The sequence below is a fragment of the Lynx rufus genome, unplaced genomic scaffold (genome assembly GCF_022079265.1).
Source record: "Lynx rufus isolate CCGP_SWC_20201006 ecotype Redwood Valley unplaced genomic scaffold, mLynRuf1.p SCAF_4, whole genome shotgun sequence".
In the NCBI taxonomy this organism is placed as follows: domain Eukaryota; kingdom Metazoa; phylum Chordata; class Mammalia; order Carnivora; family Felidae; genus Lynx; species Lynx rufus.
The window spans coordinates 155,122,951-155,140,009 of record NW_025814856.1 but is presented as its reverse complement, the minus strand read 5'-3'; the positions used below and the strand labels follow the sequence as shown (position 1 = coordinate 155,140,009).

Below are 17,059 nucleotides of genomic sequence, written 5' to 3'. Positions count from 1 at the left end.
GAATTTGCGTACTCTTTGGTGTCAAAGAGAGTTGGCGTGGCACAGTAATTAGAATACCAAATGGGAAAGAGGAAAGTAGGTTTCCTGTTCCAATGCTGAGTGTGCCAAGCATTTCCGGAGGTGAACCTAAATGAGCTCAGAAAGACAAATCGGTTGTGGGCTGGGCATGGGATGAGTGACGGTTAAGTAAGGAGACCATTTGATTTTACTTTACCAGTATGGTACCAGAATAACTCTGTTTTGCACTCGAGAGTAAAAAGCCTAATGGATTTTTAGCCTTGATTTGGACTAGACTTTATAAGACATTCCTAAAGGATAGAAAACTCGAAACTGAGGCTTGCATGGCATTGCCAGATACATACCTGGTCTCCCCAAGATCTGTTCCAGTTCTGGCTCACTCGTTTCTTGAGGTGTCAGTCATGATTTTGGAGCAGTAGTGAATGGGGGGGGGGGCGGTAATGAGAGAGAGTGGCTGAGAGATTCGAGGACAAGGCTTTTGCAAAAATTTGTGACTCAAACACCTGGAAATTAATACCATTGAAAGTTCAACCGCCTTATTTAGAACATTTCAGGAACAAGATGAGCATCCTTCTAGATCCTTGGAAAATGTATATTTGAATGGAATTTATCTGTGTTGAAACCAGGAGTAAAGCTGGTTTTGTTTTTACAGTTGGTGGATATTTACCCTTTTCATCCCGTCAAGTTTGTTTAGGAAGGCCTCTCTTCTTGAGATCCTCAGTTGGAAGGAAAATGCAAAGCTGGGAAATGTCACAGCCGCCACAGGCTTTGCATGAAAAGGATAGTGTGGACAGCAGAAGAGAATTAGTACGTGTGACACAAGACTGGCCCGAGAAGAAAACTTCCATCCCATGCCCAGCCCACAAATGATTTCTCTTTTGAGCTTACTCATGTCCTACTTCACAAATATTTGATACACCCAGAGTCAGAACTAGAAACTTGGCTGACTCTTTCCCATTTGGGTGTTACTAACATGTCCCTGCCAACTCTCCTTTATATCAGAGTTGACTGCAGTTATCCTCAGGATACATAACAGGTACATCCCTGCATGGCCTTTTCCAGAAGCACTAGAACATGCACGTCATGCAGAATTTAATTGAAAATAACCACTTTGCTTTTGCTTGTTTCCATATGTAATATGTGACTAATTGAAATGCCCTCATAGGTCATTTGAGGCAAGATATGGGGAAATCACAAAATGAAATATCTTCTCTCTAAGGAGGGAAAAACGGAGGGAGTTCTTTTGGAATATCCAGACTCTATATCCTGAGAAGATTAAAGTCTGGTAAAAAGCTTTGGGTTTCCTTAAACCTATTATTATGCCCCCCACCCCAAACTCACATGCTTCATTCTAACACCCAGTACTTCAGAACGTGACCTTGTTTGGAGACACAATCTTTACAGAGCTAATCAAGTTACAGTAAGGTCATCAGGGTGGGTCCTAATCCAACATGACTGGTGTCCTTATAAAAAGGGAAATTCGGACACAGAGACATGCATGGAGGGAAGAGGGAGTGAAGACACACAGGGAGAACACAGCCTCCTATAGACCATGAAGAGCCTTGGAACGGATTCTGGGAACGAGTCCTCGGAAGGAACTGAACCTACCAACACCTTGATCTTGACCTCCAGCCTCTAGAACTGTGACAGAACAAATTCCTGTTGCTTCAGCCACCCAGTCTGTGGTCCTGTCTTACAGCAGCCCCAGGAAACTAATACTCTGATGTTCAGGAGTTTAGGGGTTTTTTTGTTCCTTGTTTTTTTACTAACAAGAGTGTTGATTAATGCAACTATTGTTTTAAAAAGGAGTTTTTGAGTTAGTTTTGTTTCTCCTTTCATGGATTCCGCCAATTTCCTAGAGAAAGAAACTGGAAAGCATGTGTGTCTTAATGGCATCATTCTTTCCTTCACCAGAATTATATTGGATTCCTAATTTCCAGATTGCCTGTAAACACCTGGTAACATGGCCTCCACATAATCCATTCGTGGACTACGGTACTCACCTGCTGCCGTGAAAGGCTGGTTCATCTATCACGGTTTATGGCTTTGTTCAGGCAATATGGTAGAGTCACAGCAAGGTGAATGTGAGAGAGGCTCAAAGCTGTTATAGGTGAGGTTAGCAACTTCCAAAAAGAAGTGAGTCTGAACCTGAGAGGGGCCGATTTCGACACATCACGAGCCCATAGGAAGACAGATAAGGAGAATTTGCAAATGGCGAGGACAGGATGCTTTCTCAATTGAAGGACTCCAGCTTCTGGTAGAATTTGTAGATTCAAGGCAGATGACGTAAAGGATTTTGAGAGTCCTGAAGAGAATCACATTTCTTGGAAAAGCAAGAGGGTAACTTGGTGCGTTTGCTTCTCTTCCCAGGAAAGCACCCCTTCTTTCTCTCCTCCTGACACTGTGGGAAAAGAGGGCTATTGGCTTATATTCAGCCAGGCCCAGTAGCTCTTTCTCTGTTTTCCTTCTCTAGGATCAATCCCTTAATTGTGTTTATCATCATTTTATCCTTGACTTTTCCCCATGACTCATACTTTCCTCATACTATTCGACAACGTCTGTGCCCCCAAGGATTTCTTTATTTGCCATCTGCTCTACTTTCTACACCATTTCTCCTGGGTAACAGCTATACCCACACGGACTCCATTTCCATCTAGGTGTTGGTGATGGCCCTTAAGGTCAATATCTCCAGTCACGATCTCTCGCTCATTCTCCTGTCCTGGTTTTTTTCTCAGTACATAGAGAACGTTTCCTCTATGTTGTTATCAATGCCTACAATGAAATCTATCCAAAATAGAGCTCTTCCAGCCGGACTCTCCCCTCAAAATCAAGGACACCTTTCCTTCCTCCGTCTCTTTGGGATGTGAACTTTTGATTTTAGTCTTTTCCCCTTTTGGTATCTTTGTCACTGGTCCTGCTGATCTTTGTTTAGCAATCTCTGGTGTGCGTGTGAGCTGATCCAGGGTCACCCTGCCCTCTTCCCCCTCTGACTAATCCTGTGCCAGGTTAGCGCACCTTGTTGGAATCCATTCTCTTTTCAAGATGGTTTATCCTCATTCCAGACTCAACTGAGCAAATGGGAACTAGATGCTGATGGTCAGTGAGCAGAGACTCCTGACACTTTAGTTTGGGTAAATTAAGGAATTCCTTGCCTCAGAGTTGCAGCATGAAGAGTTCAACACTGAATATCTCCACTTGGGCACCTTGTCAGTGCTGTAGCTCCACTTGTGGAAAACCTGTTCTGTTATCCCATCCCCCGCCCCCGAGACAGACAGCTTTGCTTCCACTCCCCGTCTTTCCTGCCACGGCCGTGGAACCCTGCTCCTTTGAGCCCCCCAGACATATTTGATTTCCCTCTCCTTTGCCCTTACATCCCACCTGTCAGTGTGTCTTGTCTTTTCTTCTCCACAAAGCCTTGTGTTTCTGCTACCTCCTTTCTGTTTCCTCAGACAGTCCCTTAGTCCAGATCCTCATTGCCTCACCCCTGGACTGCCGTGACAGCCCAGATCATCTCACTCCAGACCAGTGCTCTGCCCACTGGGGCCACTCTGCCTCGGATAAGTGAGGTTTACCTCTTTAATGACATACACTTATTTTATTTGACCAATTTTGACTGGCTGTGTTTCTCGGATGTTATGGGAACCAGATGATGCAGAAATGGTAGATGGCTTAGGATGATCACTGTTGTGGGTGCCCATGATTTTAGCAGGTGGTGCGCAGTCGGGGGTGCCCCATACTTTACATCTGTCGCTTCTCCCATATCAGCTTTTATTTCTCCTTGCCTGTTGGACCGGTCTCCTTGTTTGGAACTTCTAGTCTGAGAACCTGAAGAGTGAAAAAGAATGGTTAATAGCATGAATTGAGAGTCAGGCGGACATCAGATCAAATCCCAGCCCTGCTCGTAGTAGCAAAGTGACCTTGGACAAACTAGATCATGTCCCCAGACTCCATTAACTCATCTGTAAAACAGGGAAAATGCACTTTACAGTTGTGGGGTGTAAGCACCCGGGGTCTGACACAGAGAGCAAAGTCAATGATAGTCCCTCTGCAACTTGTTAATTGTGTTAGAGGACAGTCAGTAAGGCCGGGTGAAGGCTAAAGGTTGGATGGGAGTGGCTTTAGTGGTCGGGCTCCACCCCAGCCTTACTGAGTATTCAAAACTTACTTCTGAAAGACTGAGTTAGAAGATGACAGTTCTGGGTGGGTAGGCTATTGGTACACACGGTTGTTTATTCGTTTAGCATTTGTTGTTGTTTTCCTATGTAAAATGCCCCTACATTGTCATCTCCAAGCAAATCCTAAACTTCCTGAGGGCATAGGGCCATAGAGCCGGCTGCTCCCCACAGTTTGCTTACGCCAGTTAGCAGGACCTGGAACATTTCAAAGATACCCCCCTCTCTAATCTCAGCTCAAGTCTTAGCTCCTCTAAACTCCTGTCATGTTTAGCTTGACTAGTTACTTAAAGTTGCCTAGAATTGCCTGTTGTTTTTTAATTTGCGGTGAACTTGACAAACCCATGAGATTTGAGGCTCCTTTAGGCAATGCTGATGTGTTAGATGTCTTTGTGTTTCCTTCTGTGCCCAGCCCCAGCCTTTTTTTTATAGAGGACCCTTAATGCAGTCAGTAGTATTGTTATTGTCATTATCGACAAAAGAATTCTGTCGAGTGTATGTTTGCTTCTCAACTGTGCTCTGATGGAGTAGACTGTATATTTAACGTGACACCACTAGAGGATAAACCGACTTTGATTGAAAACAATGTAAAAGCCCCACAGGCATTTAGTGTACACTATTTTGGAAATATATCATTTAAAATTGGCTAATCTGAAATTATCTTTGCACTAGTTGTGAAATATAAACTTGATAAGCAGGGAGACTATCATTAAAATTGTATGAATATGGTTTTGCATGTCCATGAAGACATTTTTTTCCTAGTACTTTTCAAGCCCCGAGGCGTCCAATTATCATGTTGTACAGGGTGATCAAGGGTTTTTCAGATTAACCCTAGATGTTGAAAAATATCCATTCAGGTGCTCATTTCTAACATTCGTATATTTTTGACATTTCTTTTGAAATATTCTAGAACTGGACGATATCTTCGTGTAATAATTTGATTTATGATACAGATACGGCATCCCGTCGGGTATGGGAATTAATCCTTCCTTTAAGTTCCTGATTGCTCCTATCAAACACTCATTACTCAGCAGAAGTGTGTGTCAGAGGATTTGGGGAAGTGGGGACGTGTGTACCTTCTACACCAAGGTGCTCACGATTGTGGTGCTCACGATTGTGTTCTCGCGAATAATGTAACTGGATTCTGTGTGGTAATCTATTTCACATCTGCCAAACCACAATTAAACCTTATCCACTGCGGGAAATGGTGCCATTATTTTACTTACAATTCCTTCTCTCAAGCTTTGGTAGAATTCAGTGAAGTTGAATTCAATTTAATTTCTTTTTAAATCATAGTTGAACCCTCACTCATCCCCATGGTTTCACCAGAGTCTGATCTTCCAGTAGATAATTTTGGGGTGGTGAAATGGAAAGGAAATGTACTCAGATGTGAAGCAACTTTTCAGTTCTTCTAGTTGTGAAATAAAAAATTATGAAGAAACTAAGCAACTAAGCAGGGGGAGAAAAAAGAACTAAATGAGCCAGTCCTTTAATAAATGACATTTAAAAAACCTTGTGCGCTAATCCTTCAGGAAAATCAGGAAGATATTTAGCTATTCTTATTTTTAGGTGGAAAAATTACTCTTAATCCTAGAAAACGGAATTTATCAATAAACCATTAAGACAGAGGCAAAGAGGCACATAGAATTGTTTTGGTTGGAATGTCTAGGGTCAGGGCCTGATTTTTCCGCTTAATCCTGGGAGCCTAAACCCATCAATTGTCTTCCTAGCTTTCAAACTAGGACCTTTGTGAGAATGGATTGGAAAGAGTAACTCTGGACTGTCCCAGACAAAGTCGGACGTGTGCTCACCCTGTCCATAGTACATCTGGCCCAGAGCCTAGTGGGTACTTGAGATTTTAAAATCTGGAGAATCATGGTAATCCCGAGGAATAGCATTTGAGGCCCCAGGCGCGATGAAGGGCATTGTTAGCCACGCGCATCTCCTCTCTGGTCCTGGGCATCTGTCACCAGAGGTAGCCAGCGATGATTTCCACAATTTTATGACCCTTGGCTGTCATCCCAATAACAAATAAGTCATAAGCCATCCTCTTCCCCTCTGTAAATTTCCACTTCTACACTCTGGCCTTTCTACAAAATGTTTTTGAAACAGTGAAAATAGAGAAAAGAGCCACTTCTCCCTTATGTAACATCAGCAACTTTCTTCCAATGCCATGCGACCCTTCCCTCCCCAAGTACTTGAGCGTTGAGGAATGAGGGGCACATGAGGTAGCAAAGGACAAAGGAAACGCTTTGCCTCCAGTAGATAAGTTACTAAAAGTCGAGGGACTGGTTATTTCTACATAGTGGACAACATCTAGGACAATATGAATATTTAGTACTGGTGACTATAGAAAACAACATTTTCAGTATTACGACAGAATTAGAGGGAGGTTGACTTGAACAGAAAGAGCAATGGGGAAAAAATAGGTAAAGTGTAGATTCTGAATAAGCAAGCCAAAATGGTCTTGCCGGGCAGAAAGATGTATATGGAGGTGTAGTCATTTTGCATAGGTAGATATTGGAGTTCAGGATCCAAACAGGAAGGGAAGCCTTTCTTATATCTACGGGATCAGGTTGAGGGTGGGGCTCCGAGCAGGTGCTGGGTGTCAGGCTGAGGCTGCTTGTGGACAGTCAGAGCATGTCCAGACTGAAAGTACCGATAGACTGTGAGTGCTGACATCAGGGCAGGAGCTGCCCAACCCCTGCCTCGTTTTTTTTTTTTTTTTAAAAGCCTTGGTATGGGTGGGAAGATAGCAACAGGTTTTTCTTTACTTTCCAGGGGATGGCCAGGTCCCATAGGTGCCCATGACTGGTCATTGCTCTATGGCCAGAGAGCTAAGCTCTCCTGGAGGTCTGGCCAGTTAGAGTGCTTTTATTCCATCAACTGAGTGCCTGCCATGGATAATATAAACTGTAGCTCTTGCACCCAGAATACAAGCTGGTTATGGAAACATGACCTAAATGTGTAACAAGTGAAATAGCACAAAAAATAAGTAATTCAGCTCAACAAGACAAGATTTTGCAAGGCAGAGGTACAATTTGTGGCCAAATGGATAGTGCATATGGTAAGTGCTGTAGGGAAAGAGATTCGGGAATGATCACTGTGGGTTGGTGAGGTCTGGGAAGAGGAGGGATCCGAATTGTCTTGTCTTTGAATAACTTTGAAGGCGTGCCAGATGAGGGAATGGAGATAGGAGTGTGGAGGTAGGACGTGTAGAGACATTCTAGAAACAGTGATAGAACTGCTTAATTCAAGTTGGGGGTTGAGGATAGTTCTTCGTTGGAGATGAAACCAAGAAGGTAATTGAAATTGAATGTGATAGTGTTAAGTGAAAGAGTCCTCAGCTTTATCTTGTAGACACTAAGACACTGAAAGTTTTTGGACAGGGGAGTAATGTGCCTAGAATTATTCTAGGAAGATTAATCTGGTGACTGAATATGGACAAGTTAGAGGAAAAGACTTCTCAGGTAGACCAGATGTTGGCATTGGCCCTAGTCCTATTAGGAAGTGATAAATAAATGCTTTAATCATGGAAGTGGCAGCCAGAATGGAAATACAGAGATGGCTACAGAAGACATTTTGAAAGAAAGAGAAATTAATAAGATTAGTACGTTGTCCATGGATAAAAGAAGACTCATCAAAGGTAAATCCACATTTTTGGAACCAAGTGACTAGAAGAATATTCTATGAACAGAAAGGGGGATGTTAGAAAGGGGCGTGAGATGGCTAAAGTTTTAGGAGAAGATAAGGAATTCAGCTTTGGGAGATAGTCTTTGACGTTGCAGGAGGCAGAACTTCCTAATGGAAGATAAGAGGGAGAACCTGGCCTGAGATAAACGGTGGGAGTCGCCTGCATAAAAATGACAGCTCAAACTGTTTGAATGAATATCTTCCAGAGAGAACAGAGTCAAAATGTTGGAAATACCAACATTTTAAAGGAGGAAGAGGAAAAGGAACCACCCAGGCACACGGTGTGCAATCAGACACTGGAGGAGGAGATTACAGATTCTCATAAGCACAGATAAGAGCATCGAGAAGGAAGTTGTGGTCAGCATATCAGATGTTGCAGGGAGGTCAAGGAGAATAGGGGCTGAAAAGGGGCCATTGGTTTAGGCAATTAGGAAGTCATTTACCTTTAAGAACCTTGCAGAACACAGCACTGTAGTGTGTGGATGTGCGGGATGGGGGCCTAGACTAAGGAGAGAGCCTTGAAGAAAAGGGAGCATAAACCACTGATGACAGGTGAGAAGGAAAAAATTAAAGGGGGAGAGTATGGCTGTTACTCTTCTTACCTTCTAAGTTGGGAATGTGTGACACGGTGACACAGGAAGGCAGAAAAAGATTAAGTCATTGATTTGCTTGGCAAAACTTTATTAAATACCTACTAAGGACCTGGATCTAATTAACAAGCAGAAATTGAAAGCTCTGGGAGAGGGAGAGGACAGTGGAGGGAACTGGAGAGGAGGAATCATGAGAATGAAAGGAGATTTGGGGGTTGGAAATGAGAGACACAGCTTCCTCTGAGACCGGGGAGAAAGCAGAAAGGATGGGGGCTGGATGTAGATTCAGGAATGTTCTGAAATGAAGAGAATAAAGGTGGAAAGCAAGACTGCAGGTGTTGGGCTCCTGGACAAGTGGAAGGTGTCTGCTGGGAGGGAGGGTGGCTAGGGTGACAGGTGACAGGGTGTGAAGGAAAATGTTTAATGACCACTCTAGGTAATGCGAGGGGTCTGAGACAGGAACACAAGGATGGCTAGACAACAGCAGTCCTTGATGGAAATCCCACTGTCCTTGTGCTTCTATGAGAAATGGTTATGGCGTATCTGGGTGGCTCAGTTGGTTGAACGTCCACCTTGATTTTGGCTCAGGTCATGATCTCACAGTTGTGAGACTGAGCCCCACATTGGCCTCCACGCTGGTCATGGAGTCTGCTTGGGATTCTCTCTCTCTCCTCTTCCCCTCTCCCCTGCGCGCGCGCTCTCTCTCTCTCTCTCTCTCTCTCTCTCTCAAAAAAACGAATGTTTATCAACTACAGTTAGATGATGAGCAGTGTTTGTTTTCACTTACACCGTTAAGAACTTACCTTCCTCATTTCATTGCCTTATTTTTCCTTGATACTTTTCTATGATTTTTGTTTGTTTTTAGAATCACCAAAATTCTAAATTGTGTAACTATTCCAGAGTTATAGTCTAATAGATTTCTGAGGTTATCTAAATTGTGGCTGAGATGTTGGTACGAAAGAACAGTACTTTATAGATAAATTTATGGATAGATGAATTCAGCAGGAAAAGTTAGTGAGTAGAGCCCATAAATGGTGCTACCCACTCCTTCCCTCCCCACAAAAAAAGTAAAGGTTTCAATGATATAAAACAAAATAAATGACAAAATGTTTTATTTAGACCATCTAAATGAAAGCATCAGACTAACTGCTGATCTACTCAGCCCTAGAGAATTCATTTAAGATGACTAAGATCCCAGGGGGTAATTACGATTCATCCGGAAGCTACCGGATCATGAGTGGCGCCATGCCTGGACCCGTAGAGGAAGATGTTTCTTCGAACGAGTTAACCCAACAGGGTCTGTGACAAGGAGTAGCAGACCATGTGGGACAATTAAGTCTAACAGTTACCTGGGCCACCTGATACAGTCCTCGGTTTTAGTAGGATTGCAGCCCGGCGAGAATTGGGGAAGAATCTGTTTCTATCACAAACAGTATTTATAAAAACAAATAAGTCACGAACAAAGTCCTGATATTCCAACTCTGTATCTGAGTCTTGATTGTATTCCTGACCGACTCTACAATTCTCCCCCTCCCCACCCCCCACGGTGGCAGGCGGAACACGAACTCCTCGGCCCCACGAACTGAGTGACCAGAATGTGCTTCCCCGGGGTGGGGGGGTGGATAGATTCACTTTCCCAACCTTGCTTTGAAGTGGGAGGAAAATATTCTCTAGGACCCGAGCCACCGGTCACAACTGAGATGAATCTGCTGAGCTCGTCCGTTTCGTGGTGACTAAAATACGTGTCTTTCCCTTTCTTTTCCTCCTAGGTATGGCCTCACATGTGCAAGTCTTCTCCCCTCACACCCTTCAATCAAGTGCCTTCTGTAGTGTGAAGAAACTGAAAGTGGAGCCGAGTTCCGCCTGGGACATGACTGGGTACGGCTCCCACAGCAAAGTGTACAGCCAGAGCAAGAACATCCCGCCTTCTCAGCCAGCCACCACAACCGTCAGCACCTCCTTGCCGATCCCAAACCCAAGCCTACCTTACGAGCAGACCATCATCTTCCCAGGAAGCACCGGGCACATAGTCGTAACATCAGCAAGTAGCACTTCTGTCACCGGGCAAGTCCTCGGCGGACCACACAACCTGATGCGTCGCAGCACTGTGAGCCTTCTCGATACCTACCAAAAATGTGGACTCAAGCGTAAGAGTGAGGAGATTGAGAACACGAGCAGCGTGCAGATCATCGAAGAGCATCCACCCATGATTCAGAATAATGCCAGTGGGGCCACTGTAGCCACTGCCACCACATCGACTGCCACCTCCAAAAACAGTGGCTCCAACAGCGAGGGTGATTACCAGCTGGTCCAGCATGAGGTGCTGTGTTCCATGACCAACACTTATGAAGTTTTAGAATTCCTGGGCCGAGGGACGTTTGGGCAAGTGGTCAAGTGCTGGAAACGGGGCACCAATGAGATCGTGGCCATCAAAATCCTGAAGAACCACCCGTCGTATGCCCGGCAGGGTCAGATCGAGGTGAGCATCCTGGCCCGCTTGAGCACAGAGAGCGCCGACGACTACAACTTTGTCCGCGCCTACGAGTGTTTCCAGCACAAGAACCACACGTGCTTGGTCTTTGAGATGTTGGAGCAGAACCTCTATGACTTTCTGAAGCAGAACAAGTTCAGCCCCTTGCCCCTCAAGTACATCCGCCCAGTCCTCCAGCAGGTAGCCACAGCCCTGATGAAGCTGAAAAGCCTCGGTCTCATCCATGCCGACCTCAAACCGGAAAACATCATGCTGGTAGATCCGTCTAGGCAGCCGTACAGAGTGAAGGTCATCGACTTCGGTTCGGCCAGTCACGTGTCCAAGGCTGTGTGTTCCACCTACCTGCAGTCCAGATACTACAGGTAAGGCCACTCACACAGAGACGAAATGGGCCCGGCGGCGCTCACGGAGCGTGGGCGGTGGCGGCCACTGTGGGAGAAGCCACATTACGTGCCCACGGTTGTTGCCCTCAAGTGATCTTAGTTTAGTCAGAAAACGAGGACACGTGCACGTGGAAATGATGGTCAGAGGCCATGCGAGACCGGAGCCAAGTAGGCTTCTCGGCATAGACCTTCGGAGTCAGAAGGGAATCCCTGGAGGCTGGGGTGAAGGGCACCGCCGGGCAGTTAGGTCCTCGTGGGTGAGAAGGATCCAGGCCTGGACGGGGCGGGCACTACTGGAGTCACTGCTGCAGGAAGGCTCCAGACTTGCACGGGAGATGAGGAGGACCCCCGCCCGCGCAGCGGGGCACCTGGGTGGTGGCAGATGTGATTGAAAGGATAAACTGGGGTGTTGGGGTCTGAAATACCAGACCAAGGGGCCACAGATGCATCCTTAAACATGGAGCAAGCACTGAGGCGGGTGAACAGGGTGGCAGGACGAAGGTGAGGCGGGGAGAATGACTTTTCTGTCCCCGGGGAGGAGGCAGGGCAGGAGGGTGAGGTGTGGCTCAGGGGCCAGTCAGCTCATGCCGGGTGGGAGCTCCAGGTTTGGAGCCCTGGATGGGGAGTGTGGCATTTGCATTCCTTCTGTCAGTCAGCAAGGATCGACTGCCCTTCCAGCGCGTGCCAGGCACATTGCTGGGTCCCGGGGTACAGCACAACACCCCGGCCAGACCCTCTGGAGTCTCTGGCATACTTGTTCCCAGCCCTGGCCCGTGTGTTGCAGTCACCTGCGGGGGTGGGGGGGGGTGAGGGGTGGAGTTGAAAAATAAGCCAGGTGGGGTCCTAATCCCCACGAGCTGAATCAGCCTCTCTGGGTGTGGGGTCGTGCACGGATGTTATCTTAACAGCTTTTCTGGGGATCCCAGCACAGCAGCTAGGGTTGGAAACAGCAGCTCTGGTGGGTCCCCGGATGAGAGAGCCGGGGTTGAACCGGATAGCCCCTCTCGCTGAGCTGTGTGGCGTGGGCTTGTTGCCTTGTTTCTCCGTGCCTTCACTTCCTCGCCCACCACGTGGGGAAGTCCGGTCACCGGCCTCGGGCTTGCTGGGACGATGCGCCCTGGTGACGCTCACTGTCACCACGCCCGAGTGCCTCGCTCACTGTCCAGCTCGTGATCGGCGTGTGAGGAACGGGAAGGAACGGGAAGCAGGAGAGTCCGTTCTGGGGAGACCGTGATGGGCGGTGTTTGAGGTGACGGTGAGCAGGCCCGCGAGGGTGGAAGTCGGCGAGGAGCGAAGCTGAGCTGCCATGAGAAGCCAGGGCCGACCCACATTTAAGAGGTCGCCGTGTAGGCCATAAAACCGAAGTCCCAAGACTCGTGTGTGCCTGAGCCCTTCTGCCCTGATGCTCGCGGCCACAGAGAAGGGCTGCGAAATGTGCCAGAGGCGCGTGGGCCCCTCGCACTGGTCACCCATCCCCGAGGCTGCCCTCTCCCTGCCCCGTTTACCGCCCTCAGCCTGCAGGCCTCTGCAGATAACCTCACACCTCCTTCCCTGGGAGGTCTGAGCCCAGGTCGTGTCCCCGCCCCTTCGCCATCCAGTGGGGCCTCACCTGCTGTGTCTCGGGGCCCTGGCCCGCCCTCCCCTTTAGGAGGCTGGGCCACAGCCGCTCTTCAGGCTCTACCCCAGTCCTTCCCCAGCGTTCCTTTCCCACTCCATCCAGATGCACCGACACACCATCTCCCCGGCCCAAGAGGAGCCTCTGCTGACCTCCGCTCCTGGCCTCCCTGCCTCCCTGCCAGCTCCGGGAGGGACGGTTCTACTGCTCACGTGCTTGCAGTCTGCTGTCTGTCCGTCTGCTCTGGAGCCACATGGAGAGGGAAACCATGAGCCGCGCCGTGGCCAAGGGGGAGGCAGGGCCTGAGCTTGGAGGCTGCGGGATAGGGCCCTGCGTGAACCCCCAGGGAAGGGTTGAAGGACAAGGACGTGCGGCGGTGAGACAGCTGACGCATGTTCTCTTTAGAAACTGCCCTTCTTCCAGGGGTAGCTCTGGGCGGCGTGATCGCCCTGTCACCTTCGCAGGTCTGGTTGAGGAATAGCTGGTGTTCGGGCTTTTATTACTCAGTTACCCTAAATTGCCATTCAGCGAACAGGTACCAGTGTTATTTGCCTTTACTAGAAAGTGAACATGGCGACTTACAAAAGGACCTTTAAAAACTGTTCAAAAGGCAATTCAGGAGTGCCCAGGTGGCTCAGTCGGTTGAGCATCCAACTCTTGATTTCGGCTCAGGTCATGATCCCAGGGTTGTGGGACTGATTGTTGTTGTTGTTGTTGTTTTTCTTTTTCTTTCTTTTTTTCTTTTTAAAAAGGCAATGCATACAAGTTGTCAGAGTACAACTTGATGGATCCAGTAACTTTGACTTTGGGATTCTTTATGTCCTCACATCTTACCATCTTGTGCCTGTCCCTTTCCCACCAGATGGTCTCTGCAGTTTACTTTGCTTTTGTGTCTGCACCTGGGGCCTGGGACCCAGCTCAGGGCATCTGGTGGGCGTGGAAGGCTTCTTTGCAGACAGTCCCAAGGCTCTCTTTAGCTCCCCCCTCCCCAACTTCCACCTCTGGCCCCTGCACCCCCGTTACTCTTGGAAGGTCCTCAACCTGGGTGTGATGTGACTCCTTTTCTTTGGCCCTTAGATGACTGTTAACCAAAATTCTGAGCAGGCTGACCTCTTCCTCCTCAGGGTCACTTTGGCCAAAAAGCTTGCTTCGGGTCCTTATAGTGACTTTCTGCGCCCAGCTCTGGATTCAAGGGCACAGCCAACATGAAAGCCAGCCCAGTTTGAGCCCTATGTTCTGTTCCTTCCCCAGGCCTCATCTGAACCCCAGAGTAGTTGGCAACCATAGAGAGCAATCCAGGTGTTTGAGGATAGTCTTCAGCTCTATCTGTGTTAGTCCTAGCTCTGAGGGACAGCCAACTCCAGGCCACATTTATCTAGTTGATTTTCCCAATTGCATTGCCTCTTATGGGGACTGGGGATGGAAAGAAAATCTGCAATTGTCCACTGTTAATCTGAGAAGGAAGACATTTACAGCCACAGCTTGAGAGAATGTGTCCGTTTGAGCTGCCTGGGATAAGGAAGTCAGCACACTGCATCTGTCCTTCTGTGGATCCCTCGGTTCCCTCAGCATCCCCCTATATCTATGCTGGGTACGTTATCCCCTGGGGATCTCTCCCTTTCTTTTTTTCTTTTTTTTTTTTTTTTTTTAACGTTTATTTATTACTGAGAGACACGAGAGAGACAGAGCATGAGCATGAGCATGGGAGGGGCAGAGAGAGCGGGAGACACAGAATCCGAAGCAGGCTCCAGACTCTTAGCTGTTAGTACAGAGTCCAACGCGGGGCTCAAACCCACAAACAGTGAGATCATGACCTGAGCCGAAGTCAGACACTTAACCGACTGAGCCACCCAGGCGCCCCTCTCCCTTTCAAAGAGGAGGACACTTGCATGCCCTTCCTTATTTTACTTTAATTTTTTTAATGTTTATTTTTGAGAGAGAGACAGAGTGTGAGTGGGGGAGGGGAAGAGAGAGAGAGGGACACACAGTTTTCGAAGCAGGCTTAGGCTCTGAGCTGTCAGCACAGAGCCTGACACGGGGCTCGAACTCACGAACCGTGAGATCTGACCTGAGCCGAAGTCGGGCGCTTAAGCCTGTCCCTCCTTATTTTAAATGGGACAGTATTAAATATCATCTTATTGACGTGTGATGTGGAAACAGTATGACATAGACGTTCCTGTCCTCGGCCCAAGGTACCTGGAAAAGTAGGTGGTGTTATGGGGAGGGAACTCTGGCATTTGGGTGGCCGAGGTTGGGGGCATATTACTGCAGCGGCAAGCCCAACTGTGAGTTTTTCAGGAAACAGAGGCTCCTTTTTTTAGTTTTTTATATCTGATGCATGAGTATCCCCTTCCTACTTGACCTTCCAACTTGAAGGTCTGTTACATAGTTAACTGCCAAATCCCGTTGCTTCTCAAACTGTATTGTGCATAAGAATCACCAGGAGAGCTTGTTAAGAACACATTTCTACCAAGGTCCTGCCCCATACCCACCAAATCAGAATTCCAGAGGAGCGCCTCCAGAGAGAGTCTCCACCCCCCCACACCTCACCCCCCCCCCACACACACACACACACGCACACATACTTCACTGTACACAGTTGGGGGTGAGCTTGTGCAGGTGGCCTCAGGTCCACTCCAAGAAATACTGCTAGGGAGAAAGATTTCCTTAATGGTCTCGCTTTTCACATGCTCACACCCTAAGAAATGGAGTCGTAGGTAACTTACTTTTGTTACCTCACCTTGGAAGTCTCTGCCATTTCCTTATTTGATCTACATCCATACCAGTTTTTGTGGGGCTTGTTTGCTTTTTTGTTGTTGTTGTTTTCTGGTGGAGGGAAAGCCAATGGTAAATCGACATGGGGGTATTTCCACTATAGGCGTGATCAGCAAACTAAAAACAGGACCAAATATTAAGCTCTACTCTCAGGAAAAACAAAGGGAAAGACATGCCATTCAGGCAAAGGATAGTCAGTGATTAAGATGTGTGGATTTCTTTTTGTTTCTGGCAATTCAGAACACTCCGTCTAGACTTAATTTGGAACACTTAAGACCGTTACTAAAACCTCAAAAAAACAATGGGCATAAAAATCCAGGACATAAAAAATGGCCAGATAATCTCCTTCTTTAGAATAATCTAACTTTTTTTTGTCTGATTCTTTTGGTTGCAGAAGTCTGTCTTCAGATTGGTTACATGGTTGTTTTAGGTGGGGTGAAGGTCTATTTTAATTCAGTTCCATTCATCTGCCATTCACTAGGTACCTACTGTGCGTCCTGTGGTAGACCTACTAAAGGGAACGAGGTAAGGAGAGATCACTCATCTGGAGGAGTTTATGGTGTCTCTGAGGTGATCACAGGACACAAACGAATCACCCGGAGTGTAATTCCGATGTTTTGCTATTGCCAGTGTTTGATCACTCTGCAGATACTCATTGAGCCTGGAGGGAGCAAATCATGAGCAAACCAGTTAAAGAAATTCAAAGTCAGTGAAAGAATTTGCAAGATGGGCTAACAGGGAAGATTTATAGAGCAAGAGCTGTATCAGAGGAATGTTGAGGTGGGTCTTACAGGAAATGAGAGATGGGGGTAGGGGAGCCTGAGAGGCACCAGGATTGGCATAAATGAGGGAAGATGGTCACATCTGGAAGGAGCTGAAGGCTTGAGTCGGAAAGTAAGGGTTAGGGGAATCAGGTCTGATCGTGGACATTAACATAGGCATATGGGGCTGGGATTTAACAACAGAGTAATTGAACGAAGTTAAGGATGTTAATGAAGTTATTCAACGGGAATGGCAGAGAAAAACAGAGTGGGGGAAACGCAGAGGTTAGGAGACAGTACTAGTTGTTTAGGAATAAACCCTGGATTATGATGCCTCCCCCATCCCCCCCCCCCCCCAGTATAAATGTGAACACTTTTAGTGCATTTAACTTTCCAGGTACTGTGACTGCATAATTGGCCTAGAGGGGTTAGTTTTCTATCCGTTTGTTTTGCTTTCTTTTGTTTATTGACTTTGCTTTCTCTAAGGCACAATTCCGAAGCTCTCGTCTCTTTGGAACCTGGTTTCAAATCCCACCCCTGCTATTGAGTGATAGGCTCTGG

The 17,059-nt window shown here is 47.1% G+C and overlaps 1 protein-coding gene across 3 annotated transcripts in view; it reads left to right on the top strand.

Moving 5' to 3' along the window:
- HIPK2 (homeodomain interacting protein kinase 2) overlaps positions 1 to 17,059 on the top strand; it is a 177,921-nt gene that overhangs the window by 48,935 nt on the left and 111,927 nt on the right. For 2 of the 3 annotated variants that reach the window (XM_047095656.1, XM_047095654.1), the window contains exon 2: positions 10,243 to 11,326. In XM_047095656.1, the coding sequence (XP_046951612.1) occupies positions 10,243 to 11,326 (1,084 nt within the window). Of the gene's footprint in view, positions 1 to 8,413; positions 8,436 to 10,242; positions 11,327 to 17,059 lie in introns of those variants that run through there. The other variant, XM_047095655.1, reaches the window with a different exon arrangement.